This window comes from Haematobia irritans, chromosome 3, assembly GCF_050003625.1.
Source record: "Haematobia irritans isolate KBUSLIRL chromosome 3, ASM5000362v1, whole genome shotgun sequence".
Classification (NCBI taxonomy): domain Eukaryota; kingdom Metazoa; phylum Arthropoda; class Insecta; order Diptera; family Muscidae; genus Haematobia; species Haematobia irritans.
This window is the reverse complement of record NC_134399.1, coordinates 217,800,335-217,825,970: the sequence shown is the minus strand read 5'-3', so window position 1 is coordinate 217,825,970 and position 25,636 is coordinate 217,800,335. Positions and strand designations below refer to the sequence as shown.

At 34.5% G+C, this 25,636-nt stretch overlaps 1 protein-coding gene across 1 annotated transcript; it reads right to left on the bottom strand.

Annotated features, from left to right (window-relative positions):
- Positions 1-14,886: 14,886 nt before the first annotated feature.
- Positions 14,887-21,648, bottom strand: LOC142231442 (uncharacterized). Its single transcript, XM_075302050.1, has 3 exons — positions 16,958-21,648; positions 15,900-16,907; positions 14,887-15,856 (listed from the first exon to the last, which is right to left on the bottom strand). The coding sequence occupies exons 1-3, from the start codon at positions 21,646-21,648 to the stop codon at positions 14,887-14,889; spliced, it is 6,669 nt and encodes a 2,222-aa protein (XP_075158165.1).
- Between the last annotated feature and the right edge of the window lie 3,988 nt (positions 21,649-25,636).

The window sequence follows — 25,636 nt, the reverse complement described above, 5'->3', positions numbered from 1 at the left end:
ATGGACTTATATGGCCCCAGAAGCCAGAGTTTTGGCCCAATTAGGTTGAAATTTTGCACTAGGAGTACAATTAGTAATATAGTCATATGTGCCAAATTTGATTGAAATCGGTTCAGATTTCGATATAGCTCCCATATATATGTTTTTCTGATTTCGACAAAAATGGTCAAAATACCAACATTTTCCTTCTAAAATCGCCACTGCTTAGTCGAAAAGTTGTAAAAATGACTCTAATTTTCCTAAACTTCTAATACATATATATCGAGCGATAAACCATAAATAAACTTTTTCGAAGTTTCCTTAAAATTGCTTCAGATTTAAATGTTTCCACCCTAGTCCATTAGCCGACTTAAATTTTGAGTCTATAGATTTTGTAGAAGTCTATCAAATTCTGTCCAGATCGAGTGATATTTAAATGTATGTATTTGGGACAAACCTTTATATATAGCCCCCAACACATTTAACGGATGTGATATGGTATCGAAAATTTAGATCTACAAAGTGGTGCAGGGTATAATATAGTCGGCCCCGCCCGACTTTAGACTTTCTTCACTTGTTTTTTCTACATTCGTGTTTTGTTTTTATACCCACCACCATAGAATGGTGACGGGGGTATAATAAGTTTGTCATTCCGTTTGTAACACATCGAAATATCGATTTCCGACTATATAAAGTATATATATTCTTGATCAGGGAGAAATTCTAAGACGATATAACGATGTCCGTCTGTCCGTCTGTCTGTCTGTCTGTCTGTCTGTCTGTCTGTCTGTCTGTCTGTTGTAATCACGCTACAGTCTTCAATAATGAAGCAATCGTGCTGAAATTTTGCACAAACTCGTCTTTTGTCTGCAGGCAGGTCAAGTTCGAAGATGGGCTATATCGGTCTAGGTTTTGATATAGTCCCCATATAAACCGACCTCCTGATTTGGGGTCTTGGGCTTATAGAAATCGTAGTTTTTATCCAATTTGCCTGAAATTTGAAATCTAGAGGTATTTTATGACCATAAAGAGGTGTGCCAAAAATAGTGAGTATCGGTCCATGTTTTGGTATAGCCCCCATATAGACCGATCTCCCGATTTTACTTCTTGGACTTATAGAAACCGCAGTTTTTATTCAATTTACCTGAAATTGGAAATCTAGAGGTGTTGTAGGACCACAAATACGTGCGTCAAAAATTGTGAGTATCGGTCCATGTTTTGGTATGGTCCCCATATAAAACGACCTCCCGATTTGGGGTCTTGGGTTTATAGAAACCGTAGTTTTTATCCAATTTGTCTGAAATTGAAAATCTAGAGGTATATTCGGGCCATAAAGAGGTGTGCCGAAAACGGTGTTTTGTTTTTATACCCACCACCATAGAATGGTGACGGGGGTATAATAAGTTTGTCATTCCGTTTGTAACACATCGAAATATCGATTTCCGACTATATAAAGTATATATATTCTTGATCAGGGAGAAATTCTAAGACGATATAACGATGTCCGTCTGTCCGTCTGTCTGTCTGTCTGTCTGTCTGTCTGTCTGTCTGTTGTAATCACGCTACAGTCTTCAATAATGAAGCAATCGTGCTGAAATTTTGCACAAACTCGTCTTTTGTCTGCAGGCAGGTCAAGTTCGAAGATGGGCTATATCGGTCTAGGTTTTGATATAGTCCCCATATAAACCGACCTCCTGATTTGGGGTCTTGGGCTTATAGAAATCGTAGTTTTTATCCAATTTGCCTGAAATTTGAAATCTAGAGGTATTTTATGACCATAAAGAGGTGTGCCAAAAATAGTGAGTATCGGTCCATGTTTTGGTATAGCCCCCATATAGACCGATCTCCCGATTTTACTTCTTGGACTTATAGAAACCGCAGTTTTTATTCAATTTACCTGAAATTGGAAATCTAGAGGTGTTGTAGGACCACAAATACGTGCGTCAAAAATTGTGAGTATCGGTCCATGTTTTGGTATGGTCCCCATATAAAACGACCTCCCGATTTGGGGTCTTGGGTTTATAGAAACCGTAGTTTTTATCCAATTTGTCTGAAATTGAAAATCTAGAGGTATATTCGGGCCATAAAGAGGTGTGCCGAAAACGGTGAGTATCGCTCCATATTTTAGTATAGCTCCCATAAGAACGATTTCGCGATTTATCTGATTTGCCTGAAATTGTAAATATTCTGGTATTTTAGGCTCACAAAAACGTGTATCGGATTAAGTTTTTATCGGTCCATTTGGTAATGCCTCCATATAGACCGACTTCACTTCTTGAGGGTGTAGAAAGCGCACTTATCATGAAAATTGCTTGAAACTCAATGTAAAATTTCCAGATTTTACTTCTACAGATTTAAGATTTCAAATCAAAACGTTATTTTATAATTTTCTTGCACACTTACAAGAGATGTTAATGATTCCTCTAAAACTCAAACAAAAATGGTTCTTATAAATCCAGAATCTGATATAGTCCTCATAGGTGAAATCTTTAAATTTATCTTCGGGAAGTATCCTCAAGTCCTCAAGCCCTCCTGAAATTTCAAAGGAACCCCTAATATTTGGTTCATGGTGGTGGGTATTTAAGATTCGGCCCGGCCGAACTTACTGCTGTATATACTTGTTTATTGTGGGTTTGTACTTCAATCATATTTGTTGTTTTGATCTCAGCTTTAAAACCATTGAATTGACTAAACTACAAGAGTAGCTTAACCAACAGAAGAAAAGAATGTTTGTCAAATTTATTTGGGCAAAGCCCTATAGACTGCAAGATGGTTGGATTAACGCACGTTTCGATATTACCACATTCCTCATCAGCATCTTCTACTTGCAGCAAAACTATCAACCAATTATCAGAATAAGTTCAGGCAGTTCACTAAACCCATGGTGAACCCACTTGTGCTTCCTCTTAGCACGATCAAAATAAACCCAGCGAACTGCACTCAAATCGATGATTTGATGGTGGCAAAGGAAAAGAGAAATGTTTGTATGAATTTATTTCGGCATAAGCCGGCTATCATAAACCTTTCTTCGGAAGGTTCAAGTGTGATTCACCATGGGTTTATTGAACGGCCTGTATGTATTCTGATAATTGATTGATAGTTTTGCTGCAAGTAGAGGATGCTGATGAGGAATGTGGTAATTCCGAAACGTGCGTCCATCCAACCATCTTGCAGTCTATAGGGCTTTGCCCAAATAAATTTGACAAACATTCTTTTCTTCTGTTGGTTAAGCTACTCTTGTAGTTTAGTCAACACAATGGTTTTAAAGCTGAGATCAAAACAACAAATATTTTTTTCTCTATACAATTTTATAAAAATTGTATTTCTACAGAAAATTTTGTCAAAATTTTATTTCTATAGAAAATGTTGTCAGAATTTTATTTTAGAGAAAAATTTTGTCAATATGTTATTTCTATAGAAAATTTTGTCAAATTGTTTTTTTATAGAAAATTTTGTCAAAATTTTATTTCTATAGAAAGTTTTGTCAAAACTTTATTTCTATATAAAATTTTGTCAAAATTTTATTTCTATAGAAAATTTTGTAAACATTTTATTTCAAAAGGAAATTTTGTCAAAATTTTATTTGTATAGTAAATTTTGTAAGAATTTTATTTTATAGAAAAATGTTGTAAAAATTGTATTTCTATAGAAACATTTTTCACAATTTTATTTCTGAAGGAATTTTTTCACAATTTTATTTTTATTGAAAATATGGTCAGTTACAGTAAAAAATCTAAAATTTTTGGTGGAGTTCTGCCAACTGTGGCAACCGTGTTCAGGGACTGGTACTGAGCATTATTGCCGAATACACTATCATATCATGTCTATATCATTTTCTTCTGGGTGTTGCAAACATATGCTCTAAATTATAATACCTTGTTCCGCAGCGTGGCGCAGGATATAAATATATTAAACCAAATAAATAAAATAAAATAAAATATCATATCTAAGATTTCTGTTTTTTTCTTAATAAGTATTTTTCCTACGTTTAGTAAAATATGTCGTTAATGTACATCAAATGTGTCCTAGTTTTCAACAGATCACCTCTGCTTATTATACCGCCATCTTATAGTGGTGGGTATAAAAAATATAAAATCCTTATTTTAAACACTTTGTAGGTTAAACCATAACTTCGAAAAATAATGTTTTATCATTTTTTCTTTTTGAAAATTTTAATGCGTTCTACATAAGGTTAACCAACTTTTCCATTACCTAACTATGTTTCCCATTAAGGTGCCATTTAGCAAAGTGTCTACCTGAAGGCATAGCCAAAGTCCCAAATCCCAAAACCATTGTTGAAAAACTTAACTTAGGCACTTGGTGCTGTGAAACTTTACAAATGGATGGGCACTCTAAAGGATGCTTGTGTGGTATGACCCGTAATGACAGACTATTTGTCAGCGTGTGCGGGGGGATTATGGCCCCCGGTCATATGATGACACAGTAAATCTGTGCTTTTGAAAACATTTTTAAGAGGACTTTAGTGTATAAAAGCAGGATAATCCCGGCAAAAAAAGCGTAGCCCGATAAAAAAGCAATTAACATATTCTTTTACGATCCGGCAGTGCAGCAAAATAGGCACGGAAACAATAAATTGTACACGGGCTTGTGATAGCGCGAAAGTCATCTTTTTAAACATTCGCTGTATTGACATGGCATAAGATCTTCAGATATGATGTTGTTTTATTATTTGGGATTTCATTAGTTTGTTTTTTCTTAAATTTTGGATCTCTGCGTAACTTTTATTTCTATCGAAAATTTTGTCATAATTGTATTTCTATAGAATATGTTTATACCCTTCACCACTACAATGGAACAGAGTATAATAAGTTTGTGCATTTGTATGTAACGCCAAGAAGGAAAAGTCTGAGACCCATTGTTTAGTATACCGATCGTCTTAGAATTAAATTCTGAGTCGATTTAGCGATGTCCGTCTGTCTGTATATGTAATTTTGTGTACAGCTCGCAGTTTAAGTCCGATCGTCCTCAAATTTGGCACAGAGTTTTACATTGGCTCAAAGACAATCGCTATTGATTTTGAAAAAAAAATCGGTTCAGATTTATATATAGCTGCCATATATATTTATCACCGATCTGGTCATAATTGACAGCCAAATATTTTGGGGCTTTCGTGAGATATGCAAAATATCAGCCAAATCGGTTAAGATTTAGATATAGCTCCCATATATATTTTTCGTCCGATTTCGACTAATATGGCCTCAAAAGCCAGAGGTTTGCCCTGATTTGCTTCAAATTTTGCACACCGAGTACGTTTAATGGTATCGTTAAGCGTGCCAAATTTGGTTCAAATCGGTTCAGATTTTGATATATCGTCCGATTTGCCCTTATATATGACTTCAAAAGCAAGAGTTTTGCCCTGAGTTGCTTCAAATTTGGCAAAAGGAGTACGTTTAATGGTATTAAGTATGTTAAGTGTGCCAAATTTAGTTGAAATTGGTTCAGATTTAGATATAGCTCCCATATATGTATATCTTTCGCCCGATTTACATCCGGAGGCCAAAATTATTCTCCCATTCACGTTTTTTGCTGAGATAGCAGGATTATTATTCTAACTATGCATGTTAAATTTGGTCAAAATCGTTTCATATTAAGATATAGCTTCTGTTGATGTACGGGGGAAGTGGTGGATGATGTAAAGAGCAGAAAGTCACAGATGATTGTTGGCTTCGCACCTCCAAAAGAGTTTGAGGAGAATATGTTCCCAATGAACACATGAACCGAGAAATAAGAAGGAAAAACAAGGGAGTTAGATTTGGTTTTGGAATTCAAGATTTATTTTTATCGGATTGATTCTTACCAGTAAGAACCTAATTGACGTGGTATGGTTTAGTGGAGAATTAAAAAAAATTTCGTTAATAAATGTCAAACATATTTTACTTTTTTTAGTGCGAGGATCTGGATATTTATACCCTGCTCCACACTGTGGAACAGGGTATTATAAGTTAGTGCATATGTTTGCAACACCCAGAAGGAGACGATATAGACACATGGTGTCTTTGGCAAAAATGCTCAGGGTGGGTTCCTGAGTCGATATAGCGATGTCCGTCTGTCCGTCTGTCCGTCTGTCCGTGAACACATTTTTGTAATCAAAGTCTAGGTCGCAGTTTTAGTCCAATCGACTTCAAATTTGGCACAAGTATGTGTTTTGGCTCAGAATAGATCCCTATTGATTTTGGAAGAAATCGGTTCAGATTTAGATATAGCTCCCATATATATATTTCGCCCGATATGGACTTATATGGCCCCAGAAGCCAGAGTTTTACCCTAATTTGCTTAAAATTTTGCACAAGAAGAACAATTAGTACTATAGTCAAGTGTGCCAAATTTTATTGAAATCGGTTCAGATTTAGATATAGCTCCCATATATATCTTTCGCCCGATATGGACTAATATGGACCCAGCAGCCAGAGTTTTATACGGATTTGCTTGAAATTTTGTATTAGCATAACACTTAGTCGTATAGTCAAGTGTGCAAAATTTGATTGAAATCGGTTCAGATTTAGATATAGCTCCCATATATATCTTTCGCCCGATATGGACTTATATGGCCCCAGAAGCCAGATATTTGGCCGAATTTGGTTGAAATTTTGCACTAGGAGTACAATTAGTAGTATAGTCAAGTGTGCAAAATTTGATTGAAATCGGTTCAGATTTAGATATAGCTCCCATATATATCTTTCGCCCGATATGGACTAATATGGTCCTAAAAGCTAGAGTTTTGACCCAATGTGGTTGAAATTTTGCACAGGGAGTAGATTTAGCATTCTAACTATGCGTGCCAAATTTGATTGAAATCGGTTCAGATTTATATTTAGCTCCCATATATAGCTTTCGCCCGATTTACACTCATATGACCACAGAGACCAATTTTTTGCTCCAATTTAGTGGAAATTTTGCACAAGGAGTAGGTTTAGCATTGTAGCTATGTGTGCCAAATTTGGTTGAAATCGATTCAGATTTTGATATAGCTCCCATATATATCTTTCGCCCGATATGCACTTATATGGACCCAGAAGCCAGAGTTTTATCCCGATTAGCTTGAAATTTTGCACAAGGAGCACAATTGGTAGTATATTCATGTGTGCCAAATTTGATTGAAATCGGTTCAGATTTAGATATAGCTTCCATATATATTTTTCGCCCGATATGGACTTATATGGCCCCAGAAGCCTGAGTTTTGGCCCAATTTAGTTGAAATTTTGCACAGGGAGTAGATTTAGCATTCTAGCTATGCGTGCCAAATTTGATTGAAATCGGTTCAGATTTATATATAGCTCCCATATATAGCTTTCGTCCGATTTACACTCATATGACCACAGAGGCCAATTTTTTGCTCCGATTTAGTTGAAATTTTGCACATGGAGTAGAATTAGCATTGTAGCTATGCCTGCCAAATTTGGTTGAAATCGGTTAAGATTTAGATATAGCTCCCATATATATATGTTTTTCTGATTTCGACAAAAATGGTCAAAATACCAACATTTTCCTTGTAAAATCGCCATTGCTTAGTCGAAAAGTTGTAAAACTGACTCTAATTTTCCTAAAATTCTAACACATATATATCGAGCGATAAATCATAAATGAACTTTTGCGAAGTTTCCTTAAAATTGCTTCAGATTTAAATGTTTCCCATATTTATACCCTGCTCCACACTGTGGAGCAGGGTATTGTGTTCCACCCTGATGGATTAGCCAACATAAAATTTTGAGTCTATAGATTTTGTAAAAGTCTATCAAATTCTGTCCAAATCGAGTGATATTTAAATGTATGTATTTGGGACAAACCTTTATATATAGCACCCAACACATTTGACGGATGTGATATGGTATCGAAAATTTAGATCTACAAAGTGGTGCAGGGTATAATATAGTCGGCCCCGCCCGACTTTAGACTTTCCTTACTTGCTTCATTAATATTTTAGGGATCTGATTCTGAGGGGAAGATTGTAGGGTTGTCCTGTTTGGCATAAATAGCTCCCATATATATGTACGCCAGAGTAGGGGAAATATGGTAGAATGTTTCGTATTTAGACCCATTTTCAATGGGAGTTTCCTCCAATTGACTCGATAGTTTCCTCAGAGAATACATTTAATATGCTATTTAAGTGTGCCATCTTGATCTAATATGGCCAAAATACCCACATTTTACACAAAATTCTGTGATTATTTCCCCATATCGTAGCCATATTCTACACACTGTAATGCCAAACTTTCCACAGAATGGTCGAATTTTAAATAAAGGTCCAACTTGTGGAAATATCGCCCGAATTGGCACAAATAATATATCACAACCCAAAATTGACACATATCTTTTCGAGATTTAACCAATATCCATTTAAAATCGCCACTGCTGAGTAGCAAAAATTATAAATATTACTCAAATTGTCCTATATCTCGAATACATATGTATCGCCCGATAAATCATAAATGCTCTTTTGTACAATTGTATCAAAATTGCTCTAGTGTTTCATCCCAGGGTGTTAGCCGATTTAATTTTTAATTCTAGCGATTTTGTAGAAGTACAAAAAATTTTCTCCAAATCGTTTCAGATATAAATATTTGTATATGGGATAATAACTCCTGATAATAACTCCTAACAAATTTGAAGGAGTTGAGATGGTAACACAAATTTTGGTCTACATAATGGTAAAGGGTATAATATAGTCGGTCCCGCCCGACTTTAGACTTTACTTACTTGTTTTATTTTGAATTTTTTATTCAAATTTTTTTTTTCAAAATTGTATTTTTACAGAAAATATTATTAAAATTGTATTTCTATAGAAAATTTTGTCAAAATTTTATTTCTATAGAAATTTTTTTTCAATATTTTTATTCCTACAGAAAATTTTGTCAATATTTTATTTCCATCGACAATTTTGTCAAAGTTTTATTTCCTTTAGAAAATTTTGTCAAAATTGTATCTCTATAGAAATTTTGTCAAAAATTTATTTCTATAGAAATTTTTGGCAAAATTGTATTTCTATAGAACATTTTGTCAAAATATCATTTATATAGAAAATTATGTCAATATTTTTATTCCTATAGAAAATTTTGTCAAAATTAATTTTTATAGAAAATTTTATCAAAATTTTATTTCAATAAAAAATTCTGTAAAATTTTTATTTCCATAGAAAATTTTGTTTAAATTTATTGTTACAAAAAAATTTGCCAAAATTTAGTTTTACAAAAAATGTTGTCAAATTTTTTACTTCTATAGATAATTTTGTCCAAATTTTATTTCTATAGAAAACGTTGTTAAATTTCGTTTTAATAGACAATTTTGTTAAAATTTTATATCTATAGAAAATTTTGTCAAAATTTTATTTCAATCGAAAATTTTTTCAACATTTTATTTCTATAGAAAATTTTGTCAAAATTTATTTTTATAGAAAATTTTGTCAAAATTTATTTTTATAGAAAGTTTTGTCAAAATTTTTAGTTATATAGAAAATTTTATCAAAATTGTATTTCTATAGAAAATTTTGTCAATATTTGATTTCTGTAGAAAATGTTGTCAAAATTTTATTTCTATAGAACACTAGCGTAACCCGGCCCGCTTCGCTGCGCATTCCGAAGCATATTTGTAGGAACAATTTGCGTTAACTTAGTCAACCATATCCTTCGTGCTGAAAACAAATTCGAAAATACGGAGGATATTCATATGTAAAACGGTTCGTCTTAATAAATGTCTGGGAGAGGGTGTACCCTTTCCTCCAAATTTTTTAAATAATGTTCTGTATTCAAGTAGTTGGACAATCTTCTATATTTCTTGAGAATTTTAAGTGCGGTTTGTTTGAAAGGTATCCTTCTCCTCAAAATTAAGCACTATATTATAATAACATACAAAGAATTACTGTTTCCCATCCAATAAATCGGAAAAGGCAAAAGTAGTAAAAAAGTTTACCACATTAACCCTCTATGTTGGCTGCCAATTTCATGTAAATTTAAGTTCGTTACTAAAAAGAAGTCTGGCAGAAGCCTGTGCAAAAATCATAAAATTATGTACCGAGTTCCCATTTATGGACAACCCTCTACTTTCAATTTAAGAAAAAAAAAAACGGACAAAAGGGAACCCTCTCCCCACCTTCACTCCACACCGACCTGATATCGGAATTATAAGCCTAAAGGGGCGGCCTCTCTTCCAAAAATGTCGAACAAAGGGGAGGACCCCCTCCGCCACCAAATATCGAAATATAAAGTAGCGGATCTTTGTCTAGCTGCCAACCCCAACCTTCAATGAAAATTTCAAGCAAATCGGTCAACTTTGGTCCAAATTTCAAAAAGTCCGACAAAGGGGAGGTCCCCCTCCGCGACCAGGTGTCAAAAAATGAGGTACCCTATTTTCACCACATGAACGCCCCCTACGATCTCTGAAAGTTTCAAGTAAATCGGTTCAGCCGTTTCGTAGCCAACTCGGACCATACAAACAAACAAAAAGTCGCTTAAGGGGAGGTACCCCCTCCCGATCAAATTTCGAAAAAAAAATTGCGAATCTTTGTCTAGGGATTACCCCCTACTATCCCTGAAAACTTCGTGCAAATCGGTCAAGTTTGGTTTAATTTTCAAAAAGTCGGACAAAGGGGAGGTTCCTCTCCGCGACCATATGTCAAAAAATGAGGTACCCTATTTTCAGCACATGAGTGCCCCCCACGATCTCTGAAAGTTTCAAGTAAATCGATTCAGCCATTTTCGCGCCAGCCCGGAACATACAAATAAACAAACAAACAAACAAATAAACAAACATAATTTGAATTTTATATATATAGATTTTGTCAAAATGTTATTTCTATAGAAAATTTTGTCAAAATTTTATTTCTATAGAAAATTTTGTCAATATTTTTATTCCTATAGAAAATTTTGTCAAAATTTTATTTCCATCGACAATATTGTCAAAGTTTTAATTCCTTTAGAAAATTTTTTCAAAATTGTATCTCTATAGAAATTTTGTCAAAATTTTATTTCTATAGAAAAGTTTGTCAAAATTTATTTTTATAGAAAATATTGTTAGTTATATAGAAAAAAATTTTTAGTTAAAAAAAAAAAAAATTAATAGAAAATTTTGTCAAAATTTTATTTCTGAACAAAATTTTGTCAAAATTGTATTTCTATAGAAAATTGTGGCAAAATTTTATTTCTATAGAAAATGTTGTCAAAATTTATTTTTACAGAAAATGTTGTCAAAATTTTTACGTGTATAGATAAATTTGTCAAAATTTTATTCCTATAGAAAATTTTGTCAAAATTTGATTATTATAGAAAATTTTGTAACAATTTTATTTCTATAGAAAATGTTGTCAAAATTTATTTTTACAGAAAATGTTGTCAAAATTTTTACGTGTATAGATAAATTTGTCAAAATTTTATTCCTATAGAAAATTTTGTCAAAATTTGATTATTATAGAAAATTTTGTCAAAATTTTATTTCTATAGAAAATTTTGTTAAAATTGTATTTCTGTACAAAATTCAGTCAAAATTTTATTCCTATAGAAAATTTTGTCAAAATTTTAGTTTTATTGAATATATTGTCAAATTTGTATTTCGGTACAAAATTTTGTCAAAATTGTATTTCGGTACAAAATTCTGTCAAAATTTTATTTCTATATTTAGAACATTTTGTCACAATTTTATTTCTATAGAAAATTTTGTCACAAGTTTTATGAACATTTTGTCAACATTGTATTTCTATAGAAAATTTTGTCAAAATTTGATTATTAAAGAACAGGTTGTCAACATTTTATTTCTATAGAAAATTTTGTCAAAATTTAAGTTCTATAGAAAATTTTGTCAAGATTTTATGTATATAAAAATATTGTCAAACTTTGTTATTTTTATATAACATATTGTGTTTATAAAGAAAATTTTGTGAAAATTTTATTTCTAGTGAAGGTTTTGCCAAATTGTGTTTCTATAGGAAATTTGGTCAAAATTTTAAATCATTAAAAATTTAAAATCTACCAAAACATCAAGAATTCTACTAATCTACCTTATAATAAAAAGTCTACCAATTTTGGTAGATTTCTACCAACTGTAGCAACTGTGAGGCTTTAAACGTTGCTCTTGCATGAGTATGACTTCCTATTTCGTGGAGTTGAGTGGGCGTGATTTCCTATCCACATATCGTGGATAGTAATCAACGCCCACTACATTTCTTTCTTTTTTTGACATGCTTGTATCACCCAGATCAATGATACTCACTTATTTAGTTGGAAATCGGTATTTCCATATGTTAAAAATAGAATGACAAACTTATCATACCACCTTATGGTGGGTATAATGAAATAAATCCCAAAAGTTTGAAAATACACCCCAATTACCATTGTAATTTTTTTCTTTAGACCAAATTGGGATTTAATTTGCATTCTATTCTTTGGGGATTTATTTAAGGGGACTTTTTTCACTGGGCCATTTGTCGGAGACCCAGGAGCTGACAGATTATTATATAACTAACATTTGTTATATTGGTCCTTCTCATAAAATGAAATTAACTTTCGAAGTTGGCATAAATAGGTTTTCAGTATTGTCTAATGCGTATATCCCAAATTGGGTCATCTGCTGGTAATTCTGTCATTACTAACACACCCAATAATTGTTCACAAAAACTTTGAAATATTTACACACATGCTACCATTCTTTATTGCTCAAGGCCGCATGTTCATTTAACATAAATGAAAATAATAGCATTTGTAAATATGTTTTTGCCGTTGTTAAGTTTTTTTCTGGGAGTTTATTCCATCTATTCGGTTGTGTAGAAACAATAAACTAAAAATAAATTGTTTTAAAAATAAATTCAAATTTAACAATCGACAACTGGTTTTAAATATTCATAAATTTATTATTAAATCCTTCAACTATTTATTTATTGGATTTAAGTAAATAAAAATAATATTTTATGTGCAAACAATTTCAATTATTACACTTCATGGTTTATTGTTGTTTTCTTTGCTTAATTTATTTATGAAAGACTGCATTCAACAGAAATACTATGCAATGCAATCGGAATATGAAATAATGAATATGGGTTAGGCCAGGAGAAGTTTGACAAGATGGGTCAGTGATTTTAATCATTCGTCAATTAATTGGAAAGAATATGTCAATAAATAACAAGTATATACGGCTGTAAATTCGGCCAGGCCGAATCTTATGTACCCTCCACCATTAATTGCGTAGAAACTTCTACGAAAGACTGTCATCCACAATTGAATTACTTGGGATGTGGTATCTTAAAACTCCTTAACCCTTTCACTACCGATGTCCACTTAGAAGTACATTCGAAAAAGACACCAAATTCTATTTTCCCACTTAGTTTCGATTTATTTCTCGATGTTATTTTAAAGTAGAGGCTTTAATCTAAATAAGCTATAAATATTTTTCATATTGGCGAGCACAAAAATACATTTTTATAAACTTCTTTAGCAATAAACGAAAAATACGAAAATTTGAGACAATTTTTCTAGTGTATGTTTTTAGGAAATGGACATTTATACAAAAACTATAGCTGATACTCTTTCGGGTTTTTTTTTTGTATTTTTTCTCACACTTTGAAATATATTGTAGGTCAAAAGCGCTCATTTTCGTAAGGCCATTCGGTCGCAATTCAAGAATCAAGTTTTCAGAACAAGCTCATATAGCTCTTGAAGTATTTGAGGTAGGTTCTCAAAATGACAATTTTTGTTCTACATGCTCTTAGTACAAGTAAAAACAGAAGAAAAATTAAAACTTTTAACATAAGGTTTATTTCGGTAGTGAAAGGGTTAACACCGTTCTCTAAATTGTGAGTTAGTCCATACGTGGTATAATTGAAATATGGGGGTCGGCGCTACGAATATGGGCCCCAGGAAAATAAGCCCCAAACAGTAAATGAAGCAGAACCCCAAATTTGGGGTCGTCTTTCATTATGAATACAAGCCCCATGAACATGGGCCCCATTTTTATGAATGATAGAAACGAAGATGGACCCCAAAAAAAAAAACGTTGGGCCCATTTTCATTAAGTATTTTTGAGTGTAGGAAGATGGGCCCCAAAATTACGAAAGAGTGCCCCAAAATTAAAAAACATCCATCAAAATAATTACTAAAGATTTTATACATCTAAGAGTATTTTTAAATACAACTTTTTAATGCTTATTTAAAAATTATAGTTTACATCAATGCACTAAAACCCAATCTTATTATTCGACTGTACTCCATTCGGGGAGAGCCCTAATGAAGAATGTCGCCACATAAAATTATTCTAAGACTAGTTGCTATGTTAATTTTTTACCCATAGCTACTTGTTTACCGTTATTGGTACTGTCGCGTCCATCTGCATTACTTACACGCGATCAGTATTAATTTGAGTGTCAAAGAAAAAGCGTGCCTAGTTGAATATGGAGTGTGTTATTTTTAGTGGACGAAAAATTAGTAATACATTATTGTATGTGTATGATCAGAAAATGATATATAAAACCAGTAAGGAAAGTCTAAAGTCGGGCGGGGCCGACTATATTATACCCTTCACCACAATGTATACCAAAATTGTTGATACCATCTTAACACCTTCAAATTAGTGAAAACTAATAAAAACATGGAATAATTGGTTTCCTCCCAATAAAGAGAGTACTCAGCTCCCCTGCCTCAGTACGGCGTATTCCATAGGGGAGTGTAATACGTTGAAATCATATAGGTTACCATATAATGAAACGTATAGTTCAACATATTACCAAAGTTTGTTAGAATGTAATGAGTTCGTAACATATTGATATAAATTAATATAGCAAACTTACGACCACGTACATACATTGTTATAAATAAGAATTATTCTAATCTTATATAAATTATAATTCTAAGTAGTATTTACGAGCTAGAGTATGGAACCAAATAGTTATGGTTTAGTCAATATTTTTTCTGCTTAAAAATTAGATATGCTTAGGCATATTGCGTCATGATAGCTATGAATTGTTTCATATGTTATAGCGCTTATAAAGCTATAGTCAATATTACTGAAACACCAGTCAATCGTAGACATCCCTTTTGTGGTAGGCATTTCAAGAAATGAGAATAGTCCTTTCTGGTTGAGTCGAATCTCCGTTTCGGGTTTATTTTGCTTTCTGCAAATATTAAAATCGCCAAGAATAACAGTTTTGTTATCCGGAAATTTTATATTGCTGCAAATATTGTCCAACTCATTCCGAAACAATATTTCTGAATAATTTTTATGCCTATATAAAAGAATAAAATTAATATCCTTTAATTTGAAGGTCAAATATTCTAATGGTTTATTTGCAATTATATCTCGTTTGTAATGCATATATGTAACATAATGGGATATATCATCTCTCACAAAAACTATTAATCCCCGTTTACATCTTCGATTAGAACTTTCGCTAGAATCTATTCTCATTTGTGGTAAAATAGTAAAACCAGGGATATTGTAAATTTCCTCTTTTAGAGTCCAAGTTTCAACAAAACATAAAACATGAGCCTGCATAATTAATTTGTCATTTCGGACATCTTCTATATGGGCATGCAAACTTTGAATATTTTGGTACACTATTTTTAGATTTGTGGGCTCAAGCAAATGATCGAAATAAGTCTTCAACAATTTATGCGTGCGAAGATTAACAATTTCCATATGCACGGCGTCATTTTCGGTAAAGGGGCGAGGTGGATTGAATGATCCTATAAGGAACAGCCCATTAGCTCTTGTTGCCCTGCTACATGCAACGTACAATGAGGAACGGTTCATACGGGGTTTTAAATGAACGGCAACCTTTTCATATGTGGCACCCTGACTCTTATGAATTGTAATTGGTTCTGCTGGATCCACCGGGAATTGTTTTCTGTCAACATTAACTTGCTCATTGCGTTTATATTGAAAACTTTTAGTAACAATTTCAATAGGAGTCCAATTTTTTTGAGTACTATGGGGTTTTTTTTAAACGAGCCACATATCCTACCGTTGGTTCAGAAAAATGTATCCAAAGTGTTGTAGGAATTCGCCTATTCGTAGTGGATAATGTAATATCCATAATAGGAATTCGCCTATTCGTAGTGGATAATGTAATATCCATGAGTTGCCCCGTGGCGCCGTTTACCAAACCATCGCTAGTATCGATGTTCACAGTTACCATATATTTTGCCGACACTTTTAGAATTAACCGATATGGAAGTCCTTGGCATTCAGATACTTTAAATAACTTTACAGCTTCCAAAACCTTTTTCTTGTTTTGTTCTGTTAAACCAATGGCTTTTATGCAATCCTCTGCATTTGATATAATCTCTTCAGATTGTATCGAATTTAACTTGGCAGTGTTGTATTGGTCTACTTCATCATTTGAGCAGAAAAGATGAATTGCATCAGTAGGGACCGCTGAGGGAGTAACGATTCGCTGTCGAAGCATTTTAATGTCGTCCTCAGTCATTTGCCCACAAGACATATTATTAAGTGCAACTGCAAAGAGGTTGTCTTCTCTTTGGCGCATTATTTCTGTGAGTTCAAAGTATTTGAACTTCTCCCAAATTGTGGTACCATAGATTGCGCTGTAGGGATCACTGCTTGGTGCTGAAAATATCCAGCGATCGCCAACGGGTGAAAGTTGTTTCAAGTCTCCAAACACTACTACAGATACGCCGCCGAAAATTTCTGTGCTTTTGAAAATTTGTTTCAATCGTGCATCTAAGAAGGAGAACATTCTCGCACCCACCATTGAAATTTCATCAATTATGAGAAGCCTCAAATACATTAGTTTAGAGTACATGGAATTTACTGTATCCGCATTCAACGGTCTTAAGTCCGACGAAGACTGATTCACGGGTAAAGAAAACATTGAATGCAATGTTGCACCCCCAATGCCGAATGCGGCTTTTCCAGTTGGTGCCGTCAATAAAACCTTTATAACGCTCGGATCAGTTCCAGGAATGCTATTAAGCCTCTGGTTAACAGATTGGTAAATTGCTGATATCAACCTACTTTTACCTACTCCAGCACCACCGCCAATAAATTCATGGAATGAATTACCGCATTTGATGTTGTGAAGCAGATGAGATAAATATTGCTTTTTTTTTTCAAATTAAGCATTTGTACCATTTGCAGCAAATTTGATCCTGAAATTAGTGGAGGAAGTTTAACAGTCCGCAATCGGCCATCAGAAGTTTCTTCCGAAACAGCGCCGCCTGGTGTCTGCAATAAATTCATGTGCGAATCGATTTCCGGGACACCAAGAACTTGGAATTCTGTATCAATTTCTGCCTCATCTTCACCTTGGAGAATCTGATTTGCCACCTCGTCCTCTTCACTCAGACGTTGGAGAATATTTTCAAGTTCACGTTCCTCGAAAACATCATATTTACGTCTGTTGATTTCAATTAATTCTTTTTCAGCAATGCATGTTGCCTCGTTATCATTATGCAGCAGCTCTACTTCTTCGTTTCTCCAGGGTCGATACAGCATCACAAGTTCTCTAAAGTAGTCACTTCTGTGGGTACTTACACTATAATGGCGGTATCGAATTACATGCGGTTTTATACGTTCTATCATATAACCACTTTTATCTTTCTGTTCAAAATATTTTAACTGCCTTAATGGTGCTTGAATATCTAACATTACCTCCAGATCGTCAGTGTGTTCTTGTCCTTGGTCTTCTTCTAGTGGATCTTGATCCATGTATTGAGGGTTTTCCGCGGGATCATTTAAGTCATGTACAGTGTTTTGACGACGATTTGGTTTGTTTTTAGAAAAGTGGTATTCAGCTGCGAAGTCTGCCAAACACTTATTTTCCAAATCTTCATGACGCTGCATATAATGATTCAGAAGCCCAGGTGCATATATGTTTGTAGAATCAGGATCCAATCGTTCTAACTGATCCCTTGGCTTCAAAATAAATACACGTTCCTCTGGTCGGCCAGTATTTATGTAAATTTCTGCATTACTGCATTCAGATAGCCGCATTCCTAAACAACAATAAGCTGCTTCTTGTGCAGAAATTTCTGTACCTGAAATAAATTTATGACCAATGTGCTGAAGCTTTTGCTTAATGGAGTGATTTCCAAATTTAATTTCCTCAACAGCGTCACGCAGTATTCGTGAAACTCCCCGATTTGATTTATTTATGTAGTTAATTATATAGCTACAACATGCATAGGGATCTAATATATATTGTATATCCATATTGGCTCTATGCAAACCAAGTATTGTGGGATTGTATGCATTGACCATCCTGTCCTCAAATCGCCGTATAAGCATTATTTTCGGTTTTTTCAGTGCAGAACGCAAGGACAGTATATATTCGTTATAAGAAAGACAAATATTTTCATGACTGAGGAAGTTTTTGAAAACATTCAAATGTTCGAGTTGATCAGCTGACATATTGGCATTTAATAACGATTGGATTTTGCTAAAATTATTCTTGTACTCTAAAACGTTTTCACAATCATCTGGAAGGGGCAATAAAATTGTTGTTTCTGGCATTGGAGGATACGGCATTCCATATCTACAAATTTTTTCACCCCGGAATTCTCTTGTACACGAGCGATTGTGATTATGCCGTTGATACGGAATAAATTCAGCTAAATTCTCGTCTGCACCATTGGTAGAGATATATCTATCTATAAAAGTAATAACATCGGGAAAAGTAGATGAATCGTTGATGTTAACTTTTGGAGCTTCATGAAGCCAATACATACCATGTACATGTGGGGACCCTCGTTGCTGAAACTCCACCCTCCAGTAATATTTATTAACAAAATGGTCATCGAAAATTCCATTCTTCATTTTAAAGAGGGAAAAAAGTTGCCTAAATCTAAATTCAAAATAACGAGAACAAGTAATTGCATCACTTCGGATCAATCTAGCTTTTTCTCCGAATGGGAGGTTTAGAGCCTCTTCCTCAGATATATTCATATTATCTACAGTTTTTGCCAAAATTACCAGTAGTTCCTGCCACTTAGTTTCAGCAGCCGACAAAGTGATAAAGAATGTTGGAAGACCAAATTGACGAATCATGGCTATAGCCTTTTTCTTTTCCGCCTCCCAATGTGCTGGAGATGATCGAACACCTTTTAAAATTCTAAATCCGTCATCGTGTCGAATAAGGCTATCAATATATTCGTCGTTTAGAGCGTTGGCGGCAGTAACATTTCGCGATCGAGTATGTTTCCGCAATGCGATCGACATAGCATTTCTAATTGTGAGCATTTCAAGTTTTTTATAGCTATATAGCAGCTTGTCAATTCTACAACATCTTCTGTCATATCTTCGCAATTCCGATCGAACGATTTTTGAATAAGTTTCCGTACAGGAACGTTTTTGGCCACAATATATGGAGGCGAATGAGAGCTCTTCAGAGTCCGCATCCAGAATCATATCAATAGGCCGTTGGCCTTCGCCTGGAGCCATTATAACACGTTGTTGAGGGATATTTTCATTTGGAATATTCTCCAATAAAGTTTGTTGACCTCCAGGATTAAGGGCTTCGAGTTCATCCTCCACAGAAGGAACATCATTAATTTCTTCAGAGGAGGTCTGGTTATTAAAAATTGACTGTATTATTTGCTGATCTTCACGATCGGCAACAAAAGGAACAATGACCTGCGAATTGAAGCTTTCAAACCAGGTGTTATCAATTGTGATACCATGTTCAGTGTATAAATTTGTGTTAATCAAATATCTGGCTGCTTCAATTACTTTGGCAGGTCTTATTGTTTCAGTCATATAATTGTGTTGGTATTCTAATCGTCGTTTAAGATGCAACTGAATGACATGAGCCTGATCAAATGTACGTGGGAGAGATGTTACCGTTTCCTGAACTGATATTGGAACATTGACCACGGCTCCACGTATGGCACTTTGCCTTTCAAAACCAAGGGCGGTTATAATCATAAACGGCAATCTAGCTGTTACCAGGCGCTCTTCTACGGGCGTTAAGCCTTTTAGAGCATCAGGGATTTCGGGAAAATCCAAACCATTTGCTAGACAAATATTCGGTATTTTGCCTTTTTTTATCGATCTACTACAAGTTTTGCAGAAAATGTACATATTATTGGAGGAAGGAAATTTTTCGGAGAGATAAAAAATATCATTTATATTGTTTATGACGTATGTACCTTGTTTATCCAATAAATCAATCTGATTACTAAACCACAGACCACCGCAACATGTGCAAATATTTGTTGGTCCTTGCTTAATCGCCCGGTTGTAATTCTCGAATCGTTGATTATTCCTTCGGACAATTATTGACGAAATTTCCTGGCGACGTTCATCGGCTGATAGATTTGCCCTAATTTCTCGTATTCTTTGTGATTGACGAATGTTGCTTCGTACTCTATTTGTAGAATCTCGTCTGTGGCGCGCCACCCTTCCTGCCATTGAGCGATTTGCGTCAGCCTGCATATTTCTTTCCAAAGTTCTCCTCAATTGCCTCTGAGCTGTATTCCTCAAACGATCTGTTATATGGAAAGCTTCATTTTCACGATGTCGGGCGTGAGCAATTCTGTCTGTTTGTCGTTCCAGTTGACCATATTCCAAATGTTCGCGTCTGGTCGCATGTGCTAACTTATCTCGTAATTGCTCTCTTGCGCGGTACTCAATATCCATACGTTTTTTTAATCGAGCCTCGGTGTCTCTCTGTTGCTCTTCTGCGCGAAACTCGACATCAATGCGTCTTTGGGACCTTGCATTCGTATTCCGCTCTTGTTCTTCTGCGCGATACTCAACGTCCATGCGCCGTTGTGCTCGAGCATTGCTATCACGTTCCTGTTCTTCCACACGGTATTCAATATCCATACGTCGTTGTGATCGAGCCTCAGTATCTCTCTGTTGCTCTTCTGCGCGAAACTCGACATCAATGCGTCTTTGGGACCTTGCATTCGTATTCCGCTCTTGTTCTTCTGCGCGATACTCAACGTCCTTGCGCCGTTGTGCTCGAGCATTGCTATCACGTTCCTGTTCTTCCACACGGTATTCAATATCCATACGTCGTTGTGATCGAGCCTCAGTATCTCTTTGTTGCTCTTCTGCGCGAAACTCGACATCAATGCGTCTTTGGGACCTTGCATTCGTATTCCGCTCTTGTTCTTCTGCGCGATACTCAACGTCCATCCGCCGTTGTGCTCGAGCATTGCCATCACGTTCCTGTTCTTCCACACGGTATTCAATATCCATACGTCGTTGTGATCGAGCCTCAGTATCTCTCTGTTGCTCTTCTGCGCGAAACTCGACATCAATGCGTCTTTGGGACCTTGCATTCGTATCCCGCTCTTGTTCTTCTGCGCGATACTCAACGTCCATGCGCCGTTGTGCTCGAGCATTGGTATCCCGTTCCTGTTCTTCCACACGGTATTCAATATCCATACGTCGTTGTGATCGGGACACCCTATCTCGCTGGCTTTCTTGAGTACGGTATTGCAAATCTTGACGGCGAAGGGAATGGGCCGCTCTGTCTCGTTCCATTTCCATAGCCCGGGATTCATTGTTGGCACGTTGTTGTGAGTGCGCGATTGCGTCTGCTATCCTTTCGGCATTTCGAAACTGAACATCTTGTCTTCTACGTAACATCCATGCATTGACATAGCTCCTTCGTTGAATTGTTACATTTTCAACATTTCGTATATCACGCATCCGTGTCCTGTTCCGCCGTTGTCGGATCAAAGTACTTTGCTTGTGAGTTCTTGGCATTTTACTTTTATGAATATTGACACTAACAATATGTATTTCGTTGAGATAATAAATATTTCCGTAGCACAACCTAATACTTCTAAAGTGTAGGACATACTAATTTGAATATTACTGCCTAATTTAGGGGAAATACCCCAGGTATACTGAATAAAAATCTGTATATACAGGTAAACATTACTACATCCGATAGGGATATATATCAATTGTTTACATTTTATTCATTGATGCACAGGTAAATAAGGAAAATTGTCTATCGGTTTGGTATGTTGTATACCTAATCTGTGGGATGTCCACATCCGCAGATTAGGTATTTTGTGTACCTAAGCTGTGGGCAGCCCTCAACCACAAATTAGCTGACTAACAATCTGTATATACAGGTAATTACAAATTACTATAATCCTTGCGGATCAAAACAATTGTTTACATTGTTTTCTTTAATTCACAGGTACCTGACGGACCACAGAAGTGGTATAAATATTAAAATGATACCTTACGTATACATTTTATACGAAGGACGTACGAATTTGATATTTTTGAGATCTACTCACATTATTTGTGATAATATCTTTTATTTGTCGTGTGTATATGGTACACACTACATTGAAAATCCACTACAGAAGTGATACTTATCTTGGAGATATAATAAGGACCAGCCTGTATATATGACATATATCTATATCTCAACGTTAATATTTAAGAATACCATTTTGATCATCTCAATCTTTTAATAAAAGTGGGTAATATCATTATTATGAAATTTAAGAGATATGTGCATGCATAAAACTTGAAATATCTAATGTGATACAATTAGATATGATTCAATTCGAAAAATGGTAAGATCTAATCAAATCTAAATACTATGGGAATAGATGTGGTCAGATCTCAATACTGGTCTAGATCTAATGTCTTGTATATAATTATATCTATTCATATATAGAATTGGGTCAGATGTTAGATTTGGTCTCATATGGAATCATATACATTTATATGTAATTCTATCTAATTACATGAGGTTATATCTGCATCTAATGGGGCCAATTTTGAAATCCAATCATATCTGAGTAGATACCCCACGGGTGACTATACGTCTGTATGAGAGCTATAACTAAATCTCAACCGATGTTGATCAAATTTACCACACTTAGCAAAGGTATCAATGCCACTCTTTTTAGAAAAACATTAATTCATTTGGGCTACAATCTCGTCGATATGGGAATATAGGGTTAAGGGTTATATGAGAGTTATATCTAAATATGAACCGATGTGTTTCAACCATACTGGGATTGAAAATCAGCTTTTCTTTTTGGCTAAGTGGTCATATGCGTATAAATCGGTCGAATGATACATATGACACCTATATCTTAACCGATTTCAACCAAATTAAGCGCACTTAACAATACTAGCAATTGTACTCTTGGGTCAAAATATTAAGAAAATATATGAAACTTTAGCCTCTATGGCACTTAAATCGGAGTTAAACTTGGGTCTCTGTGGTCATAACGACGTAAATCGGCGAAGGATATATATATAGGAGAGCTATATCTAAATCTGAACCTATTTCAACCAAATTTGGCACGCTTAACAATACTAATAACACTACTTTACACTCAAAATGTACCATTGATAAAAAAACCAAGTTTTCCCATGTATTTTGAGCTGCTGAATTCGAAAAAAAACGTTTTATGGAAAAGTTTTTGAAATTTTCGCTCTTTTTTCACTAAACACAATATATCTCGAGTCGTGTACAATTGGGTTTGTGATAAGTTAAGTGGTTCAAAAAATATCAATGCGAAAAGCCAAAATTTTCAAAAAATTCGTGCTTTACAAGGGACCTTTTCCGCCAGAAAAGTATAAACCATCACAAATCCAATTTTACACGATTATTCGTTATTTAATAAAACTAAAATTTTGACAAATTTTCTATAGAAATAACATTTTGACAAATATTGGAATGACATTTTTGACCATATAAGTACATATCGGACGAAATATAAATATGACAGCTATATCTAAATCTGAACGGATTTCAAATAAATTTGGCATGCATAGTCAAAATTCCATTAATTCAATTCCTTGTGCACAACTTGAAGTAAATCGGATGAAATTTTGACCCACGTTGGTCTTATGACTATAAATCGGATGACAGATATATATAGGAGCTACATATAAATCTGAACCGATTTCAACCAAATTCAGTATGCATATTTATAATGTTAGTTCTACTCCCTGTGTAAAATCTTACGCAACTCGGGGTACTACTTTGGTTTCTGGGGCCATATGGGTGTACATCGGGCGAAAGCTAAATATGGGAGCTATATCCAAATCTGAACCGATTTCAACCAAATTTGGCACGCATAGCCACAAAGCTAATTCTACTCCCTGTGCAAAAATTCAACTAAATCGGATAAAAAAATTTTACTCTATGATCATATGACTGTAAATCGACGAAAGCTATATATGGGAGCTATAGCTAAATCTTAACCGATTTCAAAAAAATTTTGCACACTTGACTAAACTAATAATTGTACTCCTAGTTCAAAATGTCAACCAAATTGGGGCAAAACTCTGGCTTCTAGGGCTTTATAAGTGCATATCGGGCGAAAGATATATATGGGAGCTATATCTAAATCTGAACCGATTTCAATAAAATTTGGCACACTTGACTGTACTACTATTCGTACTCTTAGTGCAAAATTTCAATCAAATTGGTGTACAACTCTGGCTTTTGGGCCTATATAAGTGCATATCGGGCGAAAGATATATATTGGAGCTATATCTAAATCTGAACCGATTTGGCTGATATTTGGCAAGTTTTTCGAGACTTATAAAATATTCGGATGTACGGAATTTGAGAAAGATCGGTTGATATACACGTCAATTATGACCAGATCGGTGAAAAATATATATGGCAGTTATATCTAAATCTGAACCGATTTTTTCCAAAATCAATAGGGATCGTCTTTGAGCCGTAAAAGGACCCTACGCCAAATTTTAGGACAATCGGACTAAAACTGCGAGCTGTACTTTGCACACAAAAATACATCAACAGACAGACAGACAGACAGACAGACAGACAGACAGACGGACAGACAGACGGACAGACAGACGGACAGACAGACAGACGGACATCGCTAAATCGACTCAGAATTTAATTCTAAGCCGATCGGTATACTAAAAGATGGGTCTATGACAACTATTTCTTGGCGTTACATACAAATGCACAAACTTATTATACCCTGTACCACAGTAGTGGTGAAGGGTATAAAAAATCGTCGGATAAAGAAGTTGATAAATATGAATGTTGGGTGAAATCCTGTAAAGCAAGGGTTAATTTAATGCCAGATGGGAAATGTGTCTTAGCGAAAAATTATGTGGATCATTGTCATGACCATCAGGAAAATGAATTTAAAGAAATTAGTGTCTTAAACAAAATTAAAAGTGATTGTATTGAAGTTGCTAGCACCCTTTGCGGTACTGGAAATGCTGTGAGTTCGATAAAACAAGCTTTTGAAAAAAACTGTGAGAGGTATGTATATAAATAAATAAATAAATAAGATTTTATATCATATTGTGTATGCTATAAGATTTCAGCATGAATCACAAAATATAAGTTTTCCAAAAATTCAGCGCGGATTGCAGTATATTGTCAGCAAAAACTATACACCGTCTCCTTCAACTCCATTAAAAGTGCTGGAGGCATTTCAATTAGAGAAAATTTGGCAACATTTTGGTATAACCAAAGAAGAATCTAAACCGGAGCACTTCTTTACAGCGTGTATCACAGAAAACGATATATCGTACTGTATATTTTCATCAATTAAAACAATAAAATTAATTAAAGAAAACATTGTTCCGGCAAATAGAACATATTTAATGGATGGTACATTTAGTTGTGTACCCCGTGGATGTTTTCGACAGCACTTGGTTATATATATACAATATTTCGATGAAGTATATAATTTTAGTTATTATTTATAATATATATTAA

Excerpts from the sequence above, each read along its gene's own strand:
- LOC142231442 (XM_075302050.1), bottom strand. The coding sequence starts at position 21,648 with ATGCCAAGAACTCACAAGCAAAGTACTTTGATCCGACAACGGCGGAAC. Across the intron at positions 16,908-16,957 it reads TTATTGGCGGTGGTGCTGGA|GCTTAATAGCATTCCTGGAA; the intron begins GTAGGTAAAAGT and ends TGTTAACCAGAG. Across the intron at positions 15,857-15,899 it reads CGTTTAAAAAAAACCCCATA|TTTTCAATATAAACGCAATG; the intron begins GTACTCAAAAAA and ends TGTTACTAAAAG.